At 36.1% G+C, this 13,746-nt stretch overlaps 1 protein-coding gene across 3 annotated transcripts in view; it reads right to left on the bottom strand.

The window, feature by feature from the left end:
• Positions 1-13,746, bottom strand: part of COL12A1 (collagen, type XII, alpha 1) — a 120,905-nt gene that overhangs the window by 32,565 nt on the left and 74,594 nt on the right. For all 3 annotated transcript variants that reach the window (XM_011942947.1, XM_011942946.1, XM_011942948.1), the window contains 11 exons: positions 13,194-13,323; positions 12,433-12,575; positions 10,653-10,782; positions 8,705-8,824; positions 7,469-7,615; positions 6,597-6,713; positions 6,290-6,436; positions 5,666-5,740; positions 3,632-3,771; positions 1,689-1,812; positions 1,382-1,525 (listed from right to left, as the gene is read on the bottom strand). In XM_011942947.1, the coding sequence (XP_011798337.1) occupies positions 1,382-1,525; positions 1,689-1,812; positions 3,632-3,771; positions 5,666-5,740; positions 6,290-6,436; positions 6,597-6,713; positions 7,469-7,615; positions 8,705-8,824; positions 10,653-10,782; positions 12,433-12,575; positions 13,194-13,323 (1,417 nt within the window). The remainder of the gene's footprint in view (positions 1-1,381; positions 1,526-1,688; positions 1,813-3,631; positions 3,772-5,665; positions 5,741-6,289; positions 6,437-6,596; positions 6,714-7,468; positions 7,616-8,704; positions 8,825-10,652; positions 10,783-12,432; positions 12,576-13,193; positions 13,324-13,746) is intronic.

Genomic DNA, 13,746 nt, shown 5'->3' with positions numbered 1-13,746 from the left:
TACGCAAGTCCTTTTATTTGACATGAACTCTCTTTAATAAATATATACTTTTTCCAGGTCTTTCTATTTTCTGGTTTAAATAATTCATTTAATTTGATTTCCTAAGATAAAATCCCAACAATTTAAATATGAAGATTTTAATAGCAGAAAGACTTCATGTGGTGCACACTGCCTTCCACAGATCCACAGTCCTGATACACACATGAGTTCTGCAGCCATTAATATTTTAAGCTTATGTGACTCAGAAGTTAAGAATGGGCTCATTTTAAAATCTGGGTTCTTGAAACTGATTTTCTCAGGAAACTCAGGCTCAAAGGCAGAACTTTGGCCATCTTGAAAATGGAATCTACAACTCTCACTGGCAACAGACAGGCTATGACAAATAAGCAAATTTAGGCTGTGACAAATAAGCACATTTTTCACTCCGAAAGCTAAATTTGACATCAGGGGAAAAAAGCTATATAAGGAATTAGAAATATATTTAGATAAAAATAAGGTAACATAAGAAGCAAATATTTATAAGCCCAAAATTAAATCTACCAGGAGTCACAAACATGCAGAAATCTGGGTAAAGTGTACAACACAATGGCAATACATTTTATAAAAGATCAGCAGGAACAACCTCTATTGAAAAAAGACAATATGACTTAGCACTAATCATAACTTATAATTTTAGCCAAAGAATCTTGCATGTACAGATGACAAGTTCCATGTAATTAAGTACTTTATAATTTACTACAACAAATTATGCATAAGATTCTCTCTAAAAATATATCCACCTTAGACGTTGCTTGGGACAGCAGTGGGTAGGGGGACTGTTAATGCAAGTACTGGAAATATCTACTTTCACCTCTAATGATCTTAAATAACTAATTCAAAGAACAGTGTTACCAGGAGGCTCTCAGTATATTTGACTTCCAAGGTCTATCCCAGAGATGACTCCCTAAGATCTCCATTCCTTGCAACATCTCTTTTAGCAATCATTAAGTCTACATCTGCAAAGATGTGCTAAAGCTAAAGGCTTCCTTTTTCCTCTCCTTGCACAGGAAGCAGTATCAAGATTCATTTCAGCTATGGTAGGAAGCCTGCTCTAGCATCATCTCATTATCGTTGCTTTCTGTAGCCTTCCAGCCACTATGGGAAAATGTGGTTTGCCCCTTGTCGATCCTGAACCACATCTTACACAAAGAATACACCATGTCATTTTGAGCAGTTGCAAACCATTCCATAATTAAATATAAATCAGCATTACAAAGGTATACAGTGCAGAGTGAAACAGAAACAATGAAGTAACATCAGCAAATTTAGTCTTTTGTAATCATTTGTGAACATTTAAAAATGTTAAAATTGCAAGTGCAATCAAATTCATGTATGTGCTTGCCTGACTGCTGGATGACCAAAGCCGCCTTCTTGACCTCATCCTGGGACCGACCATCTGTGACCACAACCAACACTTTAGGGACATTCTTCCTCATGCCACTCTCCCAAGTCAAGACTTTCTCCTTGATAAATGTGAGGGCCTTGCCTACAGAATGAGGCGTGGAACATTTTAGTGTAACCTCAGTGAAAACTACCCCAATGCCGTTAGTCACGCCCAACTGATAAGAATCTGGACATTAGCGTGAGATAATACACTCAGTTCTGCCACTACAAATGCTTGGAGAGTAAAGGTCTACATATACACGTACCTGTTCTTGTGTTTCCTCCTCTGTACCTAATATTCTGGAGGGCCCCAAGGGCTAGGGCCTTGTCATTGTATGTGTTCAGCTTGAACTCAGACTTGACCTCATCACTGTATTGCACAAATGAAACCTGAAGGAAAACGTGGTTTAGCAGTGAGCATAAGTCATCTCATTTTATATTTCAATCTTCAAGTGATTCTCTAGCTGCAGAATAAAGTGGGGGATGGGGGGTTGTAAAAAGTATCTCAGACCTGATAGAATATTGTAAGCTCTTTATAGCTAATATTATAACACCTACTGCACTTGTCTCATTAAATTCTTTAATTTTCAATCTTCAATGAAATTGTCATAACTGACGTTAATAATGAAAATATACTATATTCATGTTGTGCCTTTCTCTAGGACATAGAAAGGGATGAATAAAGCTGGGGAGTGGTGAGATCCCAGGATTAGACATGAGAACATACCATCTCGAATCCAAATGTTGGTTAAACAGTTGACTCAGCCCACTGCTGCTTCTCACTGACTCTATTGGTTCTTTATGGCAATATAAAAATGTCACGTGTGTGATTATAATCATCCCTCATCACAAACTCATTGAAAATGGGATTTAGAGGAAAAAGTATAGGCTTTGTACTCAGGATTCACTGGGTTCAAATTCTAGCTCTGGCATTTAATAGCTATGTGACAATGGATTTTTTTATCAGTAAAATGAGGATAACTATACTTACTTTCTAGGATTGTTTTAAAGACTAATAACCCTGTATACAAAGTAACTGGTACATAGGAGTTAATAAACTATGGTAGCTATTTTTTGTTAGAAATACAAATTCCTAAAAGGATGAAAAAAAGCTTGCTTGTTGAATTAATGTGGTTAAATTAAGAATATAACCACATTAAATTTAGAATATAACTAGGGCAAATTTTTACTCTTCTTGGGTTGGATTAAGGTCTAGAGGATTATTTGAGGATTTGAAATTTACTATTCCATAAAAGAGGACATGTTTTGTTGATGAAATTGTTTGTGGTTTATTTCAAAATATCTTATTTTCATGATGATCAAACTGCCAAAATAAAGAAAATTCAGCAAAGAAATGGGAAAGAAAAGGAGGAATTGTTTTTTAAAAAGATAGTCTCTTGCTTTAAGGAGTCAATGATTTAGATAGAAGAGTAGATAGAAGACAGTCACACAATCAATGACAATATGAAGTGATATTTGTTGTAATGCAGCAATATAGACAAAATACTTCAAAAGCATGGAATGGGTAAAGCCATCATGGCGCCTTACCAGAGGGGGTGGAATTTTAATTGGGTCTTTTAATTGGGTTAGGGTTACATGATGATTTATTCTTTGAGGCCTCTCATGGAGATATAAACTTCTCTAAGTACTTCAGTATAACAAATATATTTGGAGTGATTTCAGAGTAAGATAATTGGTAGTTATCATTTTAAAAAAGCAAATGAAATATGCTTTAGCTCAACAATGGACATTCTTCTGGTCAAGGTAATTTTCTGCAAAGTAATGATAGAGGCAGCAAGTTCCGCACACTCACTCCAGTCACTGTTTATCACTGATTCTTCTAACTTCACAGGGCATGAAAATCACAAAGAATTTAATATCCAGAACTTTGGATGAACTTCTACAGAAATGTGTCATGGTTGGAAGCAGGAAGTTAAGAGTCAAAATCCCCTAAGTTCTCCAACAGGAATATTATCTAGTCAAAGATAAAAACTAATAAACTAATAGAAAAAACATTTATTTTTCTATTTATTTATCATGTACACCCAATTCCCTCCCAAAAATACATGAATAAAGGAAATGGTAAATAAGAGAAGGTCAAAATTGAGTTTATATTGAAAAGACTTTTTACTTAAAAAGAGTACAAAGAGAAGTTCAAAGGAAAGGCAAGACATCACAAATGAGTGGCCACTGGTGGAATGACACTCACCTGAATCCCAGCAGGACTGATTTCATCAAAGCCTCCCACAGTATTGAAGATGAATTTTACAACTTTGTTAAAATTATCATCCCCGATGCTCCAAGAGGCATCAGTCAAGAACACAATATCTGCCTTGGCCCCTTTGCATACTACAAAAAAAAAGAAAGCAGAAGAAGCCCCAAATCTCATGAATTCTTTCATTTAAATGAAATCACATAATTGAAAATGTAGTATAACACCTTGCTACGCAAAGTGTGGTTCTGTAGCAACAGCACTGCCTGGGAGCTTGTTAGAAATGCAGAATGTTGGGTCCTACCCCAGACTTCCTGAATCAGTACCAGCAGTAATAAGATGACTCATATGCACAATAAATTTAAGAAGCATTGGACTAACAGATCCACAATACCTGCCCTGGAATTACTCCATTTGTTTAGATCCATTATACAAAGATATAATCTTACCTCATGGAACTCTTCAAGTAGTTTTGAACAATAAATGAGAGGAGAAATCAAATAAAAAGTTTGGAGATTTGCAATATAATTATTAAAGATTGACTTTATGCAAATAAGTCCTTTTTTTTTTTTTTTTTGAGACAGGGTCTCACTCTGCCTTCAGGATGGAGTGCATTGGCGATCTCAGCTCACTGCAACCTCCGCCTCCCAGGTTCAAGCGATTCTCCTGCCTGAGCCTCCTGAGTAGGTGGGACAACAGGCACGTGCCACCACACCCAGCTAATTTTTGTATTTTTAGTAGAGACAAGGTTTTACCGTGTTGGCCAGGATGGTCTTGATCCACTTGTCTCGGCCTCCCAAAGTGCTGGGATTACAGGAGTGAGCCACTGCACCTGGCCAAGTCCTTTGTAAAATTTAAATTAAGCCACTAGAATCATATGTAGGAAAGAAGATTTTTATTTGAATATCTAGACTTGGAGGCTAAGAAAAAAATCTAAAAACAATTAACAAAATTTTAATTTATAAAAACTTAACATAGAGAAGTTTAACACTGAGAGTGAACCCTAATGTAAACTATGGACTTTGGGTGGTGATGATGTGTCAATGTAGGTTCATCATTTGTAACAAATGTGCCACTCAGATGTGGGATGTTAATAGTGGAGGAGGCTGGGCATGTGGTGGGGAAGGGCAGTCTGTCTGGGAGATGAAAAATCTCTGCATCATGCCTGCAATGTTGCTGTGAACCTAAAACTACTCTAGAAAATAAAGTCTATTTAAAAAGAAAAAACTTGTTTTTAAACCAAGATTATTTACTGAATTTCTTTCTATATCTATTTTAAAGGAACCCATTATTATTTTACCCTACAATATTACACTAATTTTTAATTTTACTTATATAATAGGTTTAATAAAGTTGTAACATTCTACATCCTTCTAAGATAAAATAAAAATATATTTAAAATCTGAAATGTTTTCTATTAAATGCTGGAGACAGCATATGAGAAAAGAATAATCCAGTAGTTATTTAACTTAACTTTAGCTTGATAAAGTGCTAAAGAATTGCCCTCAAGTGCTGAGAGACCAACCTTAATAAATCAGTATGTCGTTTTACCAGTTCACTGCAAGTTACAATTATCTTCACATTTTGGTGAATGGAAAATTTTTTAGCTTTGTGTAATCCAGGGAACTTCTCAGGTTGGACGCTAGGAATTTTAAAGCCAACAGCCTCAAGGCTTACGTTGCAAATATAGCCAAAAGGGTTCACAGTGCTTACTGATGCCAGCAGTTAGCAGAAAGAAATGTCCACCATGTAACCATGGATCATGGAAGACCTAAATCTGTAAAACTGAGGAAACAGACTTCCAGCTGAAGAGCTGGAATAATTTATGGCTGATTTTATTCACACCAAAATGTGCCCAGAGATGGAGAGAAACAAATTTCTGATAATCTTCTCTTTCAATCTAAAAACTCTTCAGCAGCAATAATAAATCAGAAATGTTCTATATTAATTGTAAATGATGCACATGCAGCATAAATAAGAAGTCTGTAGCTCCCTATCAGCTGAATGTATTGCCTATTTAGCTGTACTTACCATCCCGGGCTGGTGGAATGGTGGGAGGGGGAGGAGGGGTGGGTGGCTCTGTAGGGGCTTCTGTTGGTTTCACAGCTAGAATTTAAAAATAATAATTTTAAAAACACACCATGTGCACATTTTACATCCCAGAAAGTAAATTTTAAGAGTGATTTAAATCCTGGATACCAAATCAAGTCATACAAAATGAGACACCACTGTCATCAGTACTAACATACTGGGGATTTTATTCCATCCAAATTTGGTGTCACTGGTAGTCATTCAACATCCACTACAGCTACAGAAAATAAAGATCTAAAGGGAAAATGTAAGGCCTTCAGATAGGGTCAAATGAGCAAAAGTCACTAATATGAATTCACCTTCTCACTGTCAGCGAGAGCCACCTCTCCCTCCTTTAGACCTTCCTCAAAGTAGCCCCAACTCGATAACAGGGACAACTTGCAATTGCTACAGAAAAAGGTCCTGAACCAGCTTTAGACTCCACATTCAGGAACTCACCATCATCCTATCATTATTGCTACCCCTGGGGAGAGGTACCTGCACAGGATTCACTTAAGTCTTCCTTACCTAGAGCATTCTATTCTAAAGCCTTATGAAGGCTTTCCAGATTTCTCAAAAACTTACTGGTATGTTCTTTAACAGAGACTCCTGGTCCCTCGAGATTTGGTGTCTGCACAAAAACAGTGACACCATAATCCGTGTCTGGTGAAAGGCCAGTGAAGCAGTGACTGGTTTCTGATCCACGCACTGTAATTTCTTGTCCCCTGGTTCCTGATTATGACAACAAAGGAAAATGCCAGTGTCATCACCAATTATATTTCAAGACAATTTTATATATCATTGCTATAAACAAAATGGTATCTTCTTTACTGAAATTTAAAATGTTTCCACTACATGCTCCAGATCATTTTTTTCTTTTTTACACACATACCATCTGCAGGGCTTAGTTTTAGCCTGTAGGAGGTGGCTGCCCGGTGAGCTGACCATTTGACACAGAATGTATCCCACCCAATCTGGTGAGTTTTCAGATCTGTTACATTTAAATATACTATAAAATAAAGAAAGAAAGAGATTTACTTTGTAAATTAAAGCAAAAAAATACACTTTTAATCATAACACAATTTTCAAACTTTCACTGTGGGTGAAAAAAAGTTCAAAATTGTAACACGTTTCCTTAGAAGAAACATACATGAATCGTATTTGAAAATGTGGTACTGCCAAAATAGACCCCCCTTTCTATCACTGATTTTCAAGGAAAGGAAATTCCGTATAGTCCCTCTCACAACTAAGAATTTCAAAAACATCTCATGGAAAATAATGAAAACAGTTTCTAAAAGGCTATCTGCTAAGTCATTAAATAGTTATCAAAGCAATGGTGTCATTAAAATATATCTGTGGACTGAATCACTAATCATGATTCGATAATTAAGTCAAAGTAAATCAATGGATTTAGGTAATATATATCTTAATATCAAATGTAAAGAAGAACTAAGTAGCATCACAGATCTAATTTTACAGGTCATTCATGGATAAAATGATAATTTCTATAATTTTTATCTTTTAAAATTCAAAATATAATATTTTATGTGAAATACACAAATTTCTCATCATATACATTTTTATATACTCAATTATAATATTTATGTATTTGGATAGGTATTTTGTCTAACCAGACACAAAATAGCCTGCCTACATAATGCTGAGGAAACATGTATATGTTCAGAAGCAGTAAAATTAGAATAGGCTGACCTGGTAATTTCTACTATACTTTTTCTTACAACCAAGAAAATATCCATGACTCACATGTAGTGCCTTGATCTGTCAAGGGGACACTGAGTCCAGAATCATATTGAGCATAAACATTCACATCGTAGGTGGTGCTGGGATTGAGATTGTGTAAGGTATATGATGTCATCTCTCCAACAAAGGCTTCCATGGCTTCATTGGAACCTTTATTAACAACCACAAAAATATACAGAAACATGCCATTACTAGCATGAAATTCTGCGTAAAATTAAAGATCCTACAGTCAAAGGGAATCACGAACACCATTAATTCCATAGTCCTCATGCACTTACTCACTGGAGCACAAGCTACATTATATGGCAAATATGAAACTATAAGCAGACACTGATTTCTTCACCCTCCTATTTTCAAAGCACAGCACAGCATTTGGAATATAGTAGGTATATAATCAATGTTTCTTTAGTGAATGAATTCTCAAGCTTCTTTCTCAAGCCCTATTTTGCCAACATAGTGTTTTGCATATAGTAGGTGTTCAATGGACACTTTTTCATTTATTGTAGAGATGATCTAAGAACTTCTATCTTGGACCTCATTCCACATACTTTGGCTGCTAAAGTCCTTAGTTACCAACCCCACTTTCTTTTTAAAGTTCTTTTTCTATTTCTTACATAGGTTCAAATTTTATTCCCTTTCTCTTGCCTTCTCTCCTTCATGTTTTTTCTAATTCATACTCTTCCTGGATATATAGAAGATGCCCTAACAAATTTGGTATGAAGAGCATTTTTCTTCCAGTTTCGCTAAGCATATAGACAGAATATTAAAACAAAAATAACAAATAGTTTAATCAAGGTGATATTAATTTAGGTGAAAATTTCAGAGGGGATTTGAAAGCAAGGCTGTCATGAATAAGCTGCATGGAATCTATGTCCAAAATAAAATAATACCTGGGCATAGTGGGAAAAATACAGAGGTATAATGATGGAATATTCATTATTTCATGATCATATAGGATGTCTGAAGACAGGCATCTTTGATTTGTGCAACTTTATGAACCAAGTCAAACTTTTTAATCATGACATTTAATTAGCCTCTCATCTATACCTATAATAACAATGGTACTTAAGATGATTGGCTTAAAATGTTATTGCCAAAAACATTGCCTTTGGTGACAGGAAACTTGGTGTGATACCTGAACTCTCAGGAGAACCTAATAGTGGGAGATGAAAGAGAAAATACCCTGATATGCAAATAACCCTCCAAAGCATTTCTATGATGACAAAGGCACTTCCTTACCCACTGGCTTATATACAATTTTATATCCAAGAACTGGAGAGGGTGAAGGGTCCCAGGACACCCTGAATCTTGTATACCATTCGTCAGAGATATGTATGTTCTGAGGAGGAAGGAGACCCACTGGAAACAAACATTGACACACATTACTGACCTTTTATTGGCATACAAGGAGAGCACAGAACTTTAAAAGTATTGGTAGGGAAGCCCAGTGGGAGCAATTTCATAATATCCCATAATGTCTTTATCCAGAAAACAATTAAAAGGCATTGAAGTATTCAAAAACTGCTGAATAGTTTTCCAAATTTAAACAGCAACTCAAATAGACTCAAGAACTAGTGATTTCCAGAACCGCCTTCTCAGCAGGAAGCAGTATCCAGAGCTGAAACATTCTATGACTCAGGATTATAGAAAATAAAAAAGATCTCAAACCATTTTTACAATGTCATATATTACAGATTGTTAGAAACAGAAAGCAATTTAGAGACTATCTAGTCCAACCACTTCATCAAATACATAAGATATTATTTGCCCAAAACCACACAGCTACCTAATAGTGCTTTTTCCCTATACCTTTCTATCCTCCACCAGCATTACCTAGAATAAATCCTTAAGCTTCCAGAGATACTGCCCCCAAGTTCACAACTTATAAAATCAATGCTGTTCAGGTAACATGTTAAGTAGTTGCTGTAGTTACTATTCACAGCATTACGCAAATAACGAATCCAACTTGAAAAACTTTTTTTTCATAAGAGAAGCAAAATATGACTTTGGCCCTTCCTGGAAAATATAAGATCTAGTTTTTAAAAATCCATTTTGATAAGCATGAAATTCTGAAATATGCCATTTTCCCCAGGAAAGTCCCAAAATACAGTCTAAAATCTGAAAAAAAATTTAAAAAGTGAAGTTGTTAAAATCATCTTGAGTCATGTGAGTCTCCATTGACTCAGTCCTGTAGACAACAATATCAATAAATACAGATTCTTGACCTTGAGAGACTGAGCTGAATCAACTCTAGTCCTGCTTTTCCCTTAGGAGCTTTCAAATGTCACCTCTTTAAATTCTGTAATATTGTCAAGATCATTTAAGCTCAAAAAGACTTTTGGCAAGTGACTGCAGAAAGAAACCTGAAGTCATGTTACTTAAGTAGATTTTTGGTGAATGAAGTATAAAAGAGCAATGCCAATATCTACCAGTAACAAAACTCAGATCTAGAGTTCATCCTACCTTTATGCTAAACTAATGGCTCTCAGCCATTGCTGCACATTAATGAGAACATCAGCATGTCCAGCCCACACCTCACACAGTTACATCAGTATCTCTGGGAGTGGAACCCAGGCATAAGTATTTTTAAAGCTCCTCAGGTGACTGTAGCAAGCAACCACATTAGAGAATTTTTAAACCCTAAGAAATTACCAACAGTATAGTGTAAAAATGGGTCTGAACGTCGATAATTCTATGTAAATGGCTTAGTACAATAAAAAATACATTTTTCTTTTTTAGAAAAAGCTAAATTTGTAGACAGAAAATGATTGCTGATCATCTCACTTCTGTATTTATGACTTAAGATTCAATCACAATGGAATATTTCTTACTGATACTATATTGACTTAACAATTATAGCCTTAACTGACACCATACCAATTGAAACATTATTCAGAGAATATGCAGTGGTTTTCCAAAGAAGAACTAAAACTATCTTAAGCAAATAAAAATATGTAGATGGTCTTTTTCTTCTCTTAGTGAACCATTAAAAAGTTAAAAACAAATTCCTTTCACATGTCATCATTTTGACAAAATTTAATATCTAATACAAATAATACAATATTAGTGTGGTATTTGAGATGTACTGGTAAAGATAAAATTTTAAGATTTTAAAAGGTAAAAAAGCAACATTAAGATCTTAACAATTTCAAAGCAGAAACAAAAAGGCGGAGTACAAAACACTTACCAGTTCTTCCATTTCCTGTTAGATGGCCACCATCTCCATCTTCATAAACAGCAATAACAGTAATTTTATATGGAGTGTCAGGTTGCAGGGGCTGCAGTATTACATTGTTTCTTCTGCCTGGGACTGTGGTCTATAGAGGAAGTTAAATTATAAATGTACTACCATCTGGAAGACTTCCAGATCAAAAGACAATATTGTTTTATGTATTCCCATAAACAGTAAGACTAGTTTTTTTCACATTTTATTTTTGCTGCACAATGCTCATGACAAGAAAAACTATCTTCACTTCTTCTCTGCAGCTTAGGAGAGTGGTTTTAGAGTCAAACAGATCTGGGTTCAAATCCCAGATCAGCCACTTAACAGCCATGTGACCTAACATCTCTGAAGAAAACTGTATTAAAAGCAATGCCATGTACAGTGCTTCAGAACACCTTACTGAGTACTCCAGCACTCAGTAGTAAGCTTGTTTCCTTCAGATCTCATCATCACATGTTCCGCTTTCATGTACAAATATGTACCCAGTACCCACTGCGGGCCAGGCACAGTGGTACAGGTATTAGCTACTGAGAATCCACTGGTGAGCAAAAATTGACGAAGTTTCTGGCCTCAAAAATATCAGTTTGGCTGATACTAGTTAGCTGAAAAAGATTCAACTACCTCTTCAAAGAAGAAATGAACCAGACATCTCAATCTCTCTTCTAAACCTATGTTTTGTTTCTACAAACAACATGGATAAGGTATGCCAGTGAATCCTGGCCTGGAGTCCTATAACTACAAATGATAAATTGTATTTTCAATGTTTTCAGAAAGTAAAGGGAAATTACTTATTTGCCCATGGCAAGGTTGCACAAACACTAACAATGAGTTTCTCTGCTTTGGCAAACTAACTATAGTAGTACTGTTTATCTCATTTTGATCAGAAACTATAAATGGTAGTTACATGTGTTTCTTATTAATAAAAGTAGGGACTTGAATTAAAGGTTACTATATCAAGTTCCAGTAGATGAAATAGTTCATCACATGGGGCCCAGGGAGGGAAAATTATCTAAGACGATCTATGTGGTAAAAAGATGGCGAACCACAGACCTAATTTACAATCAACATCTTGTGCAATATTCTGCAAGCATATCACAGCAATTAATCACTAAATTTCAAATAGAGTAATTTTTCCATTTTTCCACTCATAACAAATGGATGTGCATAGTGAGGGCTATGAGGAAGCTACCAGAAACTTGAATCTGGTTCTGGAAAGACAAACTATGACACTCAAAAGGTTTGAAGCTAATAGGAGAGTATGTATATTCCAAAACTAATGTGCACCACAAAATGTTAAGCTTAAAGAAAAGAGAGATCAATTAACACTGGAATATTTAAGGGAGACCTTGTAGAGGAATTAGATTTGAGGAAAGGGTAAGATTTGGATAAATACACTATTTGAATATTAACTTAGACATTCCAGAATGATAGGTATCATATTTCACTAAACTTGGTTCCTGTGGTGTCATTAGGTGGTTAGAAATGTTCAGTTAATCATGCAATAAGATAGTTTTCCTATCTGCCTTTAGAATTAAAATGAACCCAAAGACGTGCTTCTCTATGGTATGGGAGGCCAGAAAGACTAAGCACCTTTGGGTGATCCCAAAGTCATATCAGAGAAAAATCATAAAGTGTGACTATCAAGGACTCAACTGTACTCACAGCATACCTCTAAAGAAGTTTAATTTCACCGTCCATTCAGCTAAGATGATAAAATGTGCCAATAAATGAGTATTAGACTTACATATTCATCAATTGGATCACCAACAGTGGGAGAATAGATGATCCTGTACTGCTGAACTGGCCCATCAGCATGATCCCAGGCTACCGAAAGGCTATTGGTTGTTTCACCAAAGACTCTCAGGTTCCTTGGTCCACTCCGTGGTACTAAATAAATGAAATACAATAGATTTTGTTGTCTGCCTGTGAGCATTACCTAGGCCAGATTAAGGAGGTTGCTTGCATGTGTTTCATTCACCATTCACTTGGATGTTTCCTCCCATATAATAAAATACACATTTATGGTTTTAATGTGAAATCATAAACAGTGTATTTCAGAGCTATGGATATATGTTGAACTTTCAGTGACCTAGAGCTAGCTTTGAAAGGTAGACTAGGAAAAAGGAGAATTATTTTAACCACTATAACCATATCTATTCGATAAAACATAAAGACTAAACCCTCACATTTCCAAAGTCCCCATTTGGTAAGAAGACTCACTGCAGACTAGAAAGAGGGAAAAAAGGAAGATGCAGGGTAGAAGAGGAGAAAAAGGGGAAAAACCCCTCCTTAACTCATGTCCCAAATGAGAACACAAACAGATGAAGTTCACGTCACACAAACAACAGTCACAGACCCAGTGTTTTCGCCTGGAATGTGAAGGTAGGGGATCCCAGGCAGAAAGCACCCATCTCTCACCACCCCCCTCCCACCTGTCACTCAATCAGAGAAGCCCTGCCTATCTAGCTACCAGGGAATGGAATGGAGAAAGGATTTCTGCCTCACGCGTTCGGCCCTGGGCAGGGCTGGGATTTCCCTCTCCATCCGAGTATAGAGCCACAAGGTTCACGGAATAGAGTGTGTCCGGAATCAGCCTCTCCAGATGCACCATGCGTGTGTTTCCTGGCACCACTATCTGCAGGGGAGGAAATGCCAAATTCTGCCTGACAACAACTCAAATGCTTACCAAGTCTTCAGTTAGTCATCACAATAGTATTTATAATAAAATGTTGAGCCCAGCCACATCAGAAGCCAACTGTGCTTCTCCATGAGATCCACCCAGACCATATCACTAAACAAAATTTGTCCTCAGAAATTCCCTTTCCAAAAATAGTGACCTCATCCTTGACCCTTAGTAGCTTCAGTTATCTCCATTTATATTTATTATAAACATTCTCAAATATAACATGCAAGGCTCATGATATTTCCTCAAAAAACATCCTGCATGTTAAATACACACAAGAATAGGGACTCTTACTTGTGGTGGGGGAGATTTCGTGTTGAAATACAGACTCCATGCAATGCATACAGGTAAAGTTGTCTTAATATGTCCTACCAT

The sequence above is a fragment of the Colobus angolensis genome, unplaced genomic scaffold (assembly GCF_000951035.1).
Source record: "Colobus angolensis palliatus isolate OR3802 unplaced genomic scaffold, Cang.pa_1.0 Scaffold213, whole genome shotgun sequence".
Classification (NCBI taxonomy): Eukaryota; Metazoa; Chordata; class Mammalia; order Primates; family Cercopithecidae; genus Colobus; species Colobus angolensis.
Note: the sequence above shows the minus strand (reverse complement) of the source record. Positions and strands in the feature narration are given on the sequence as shown.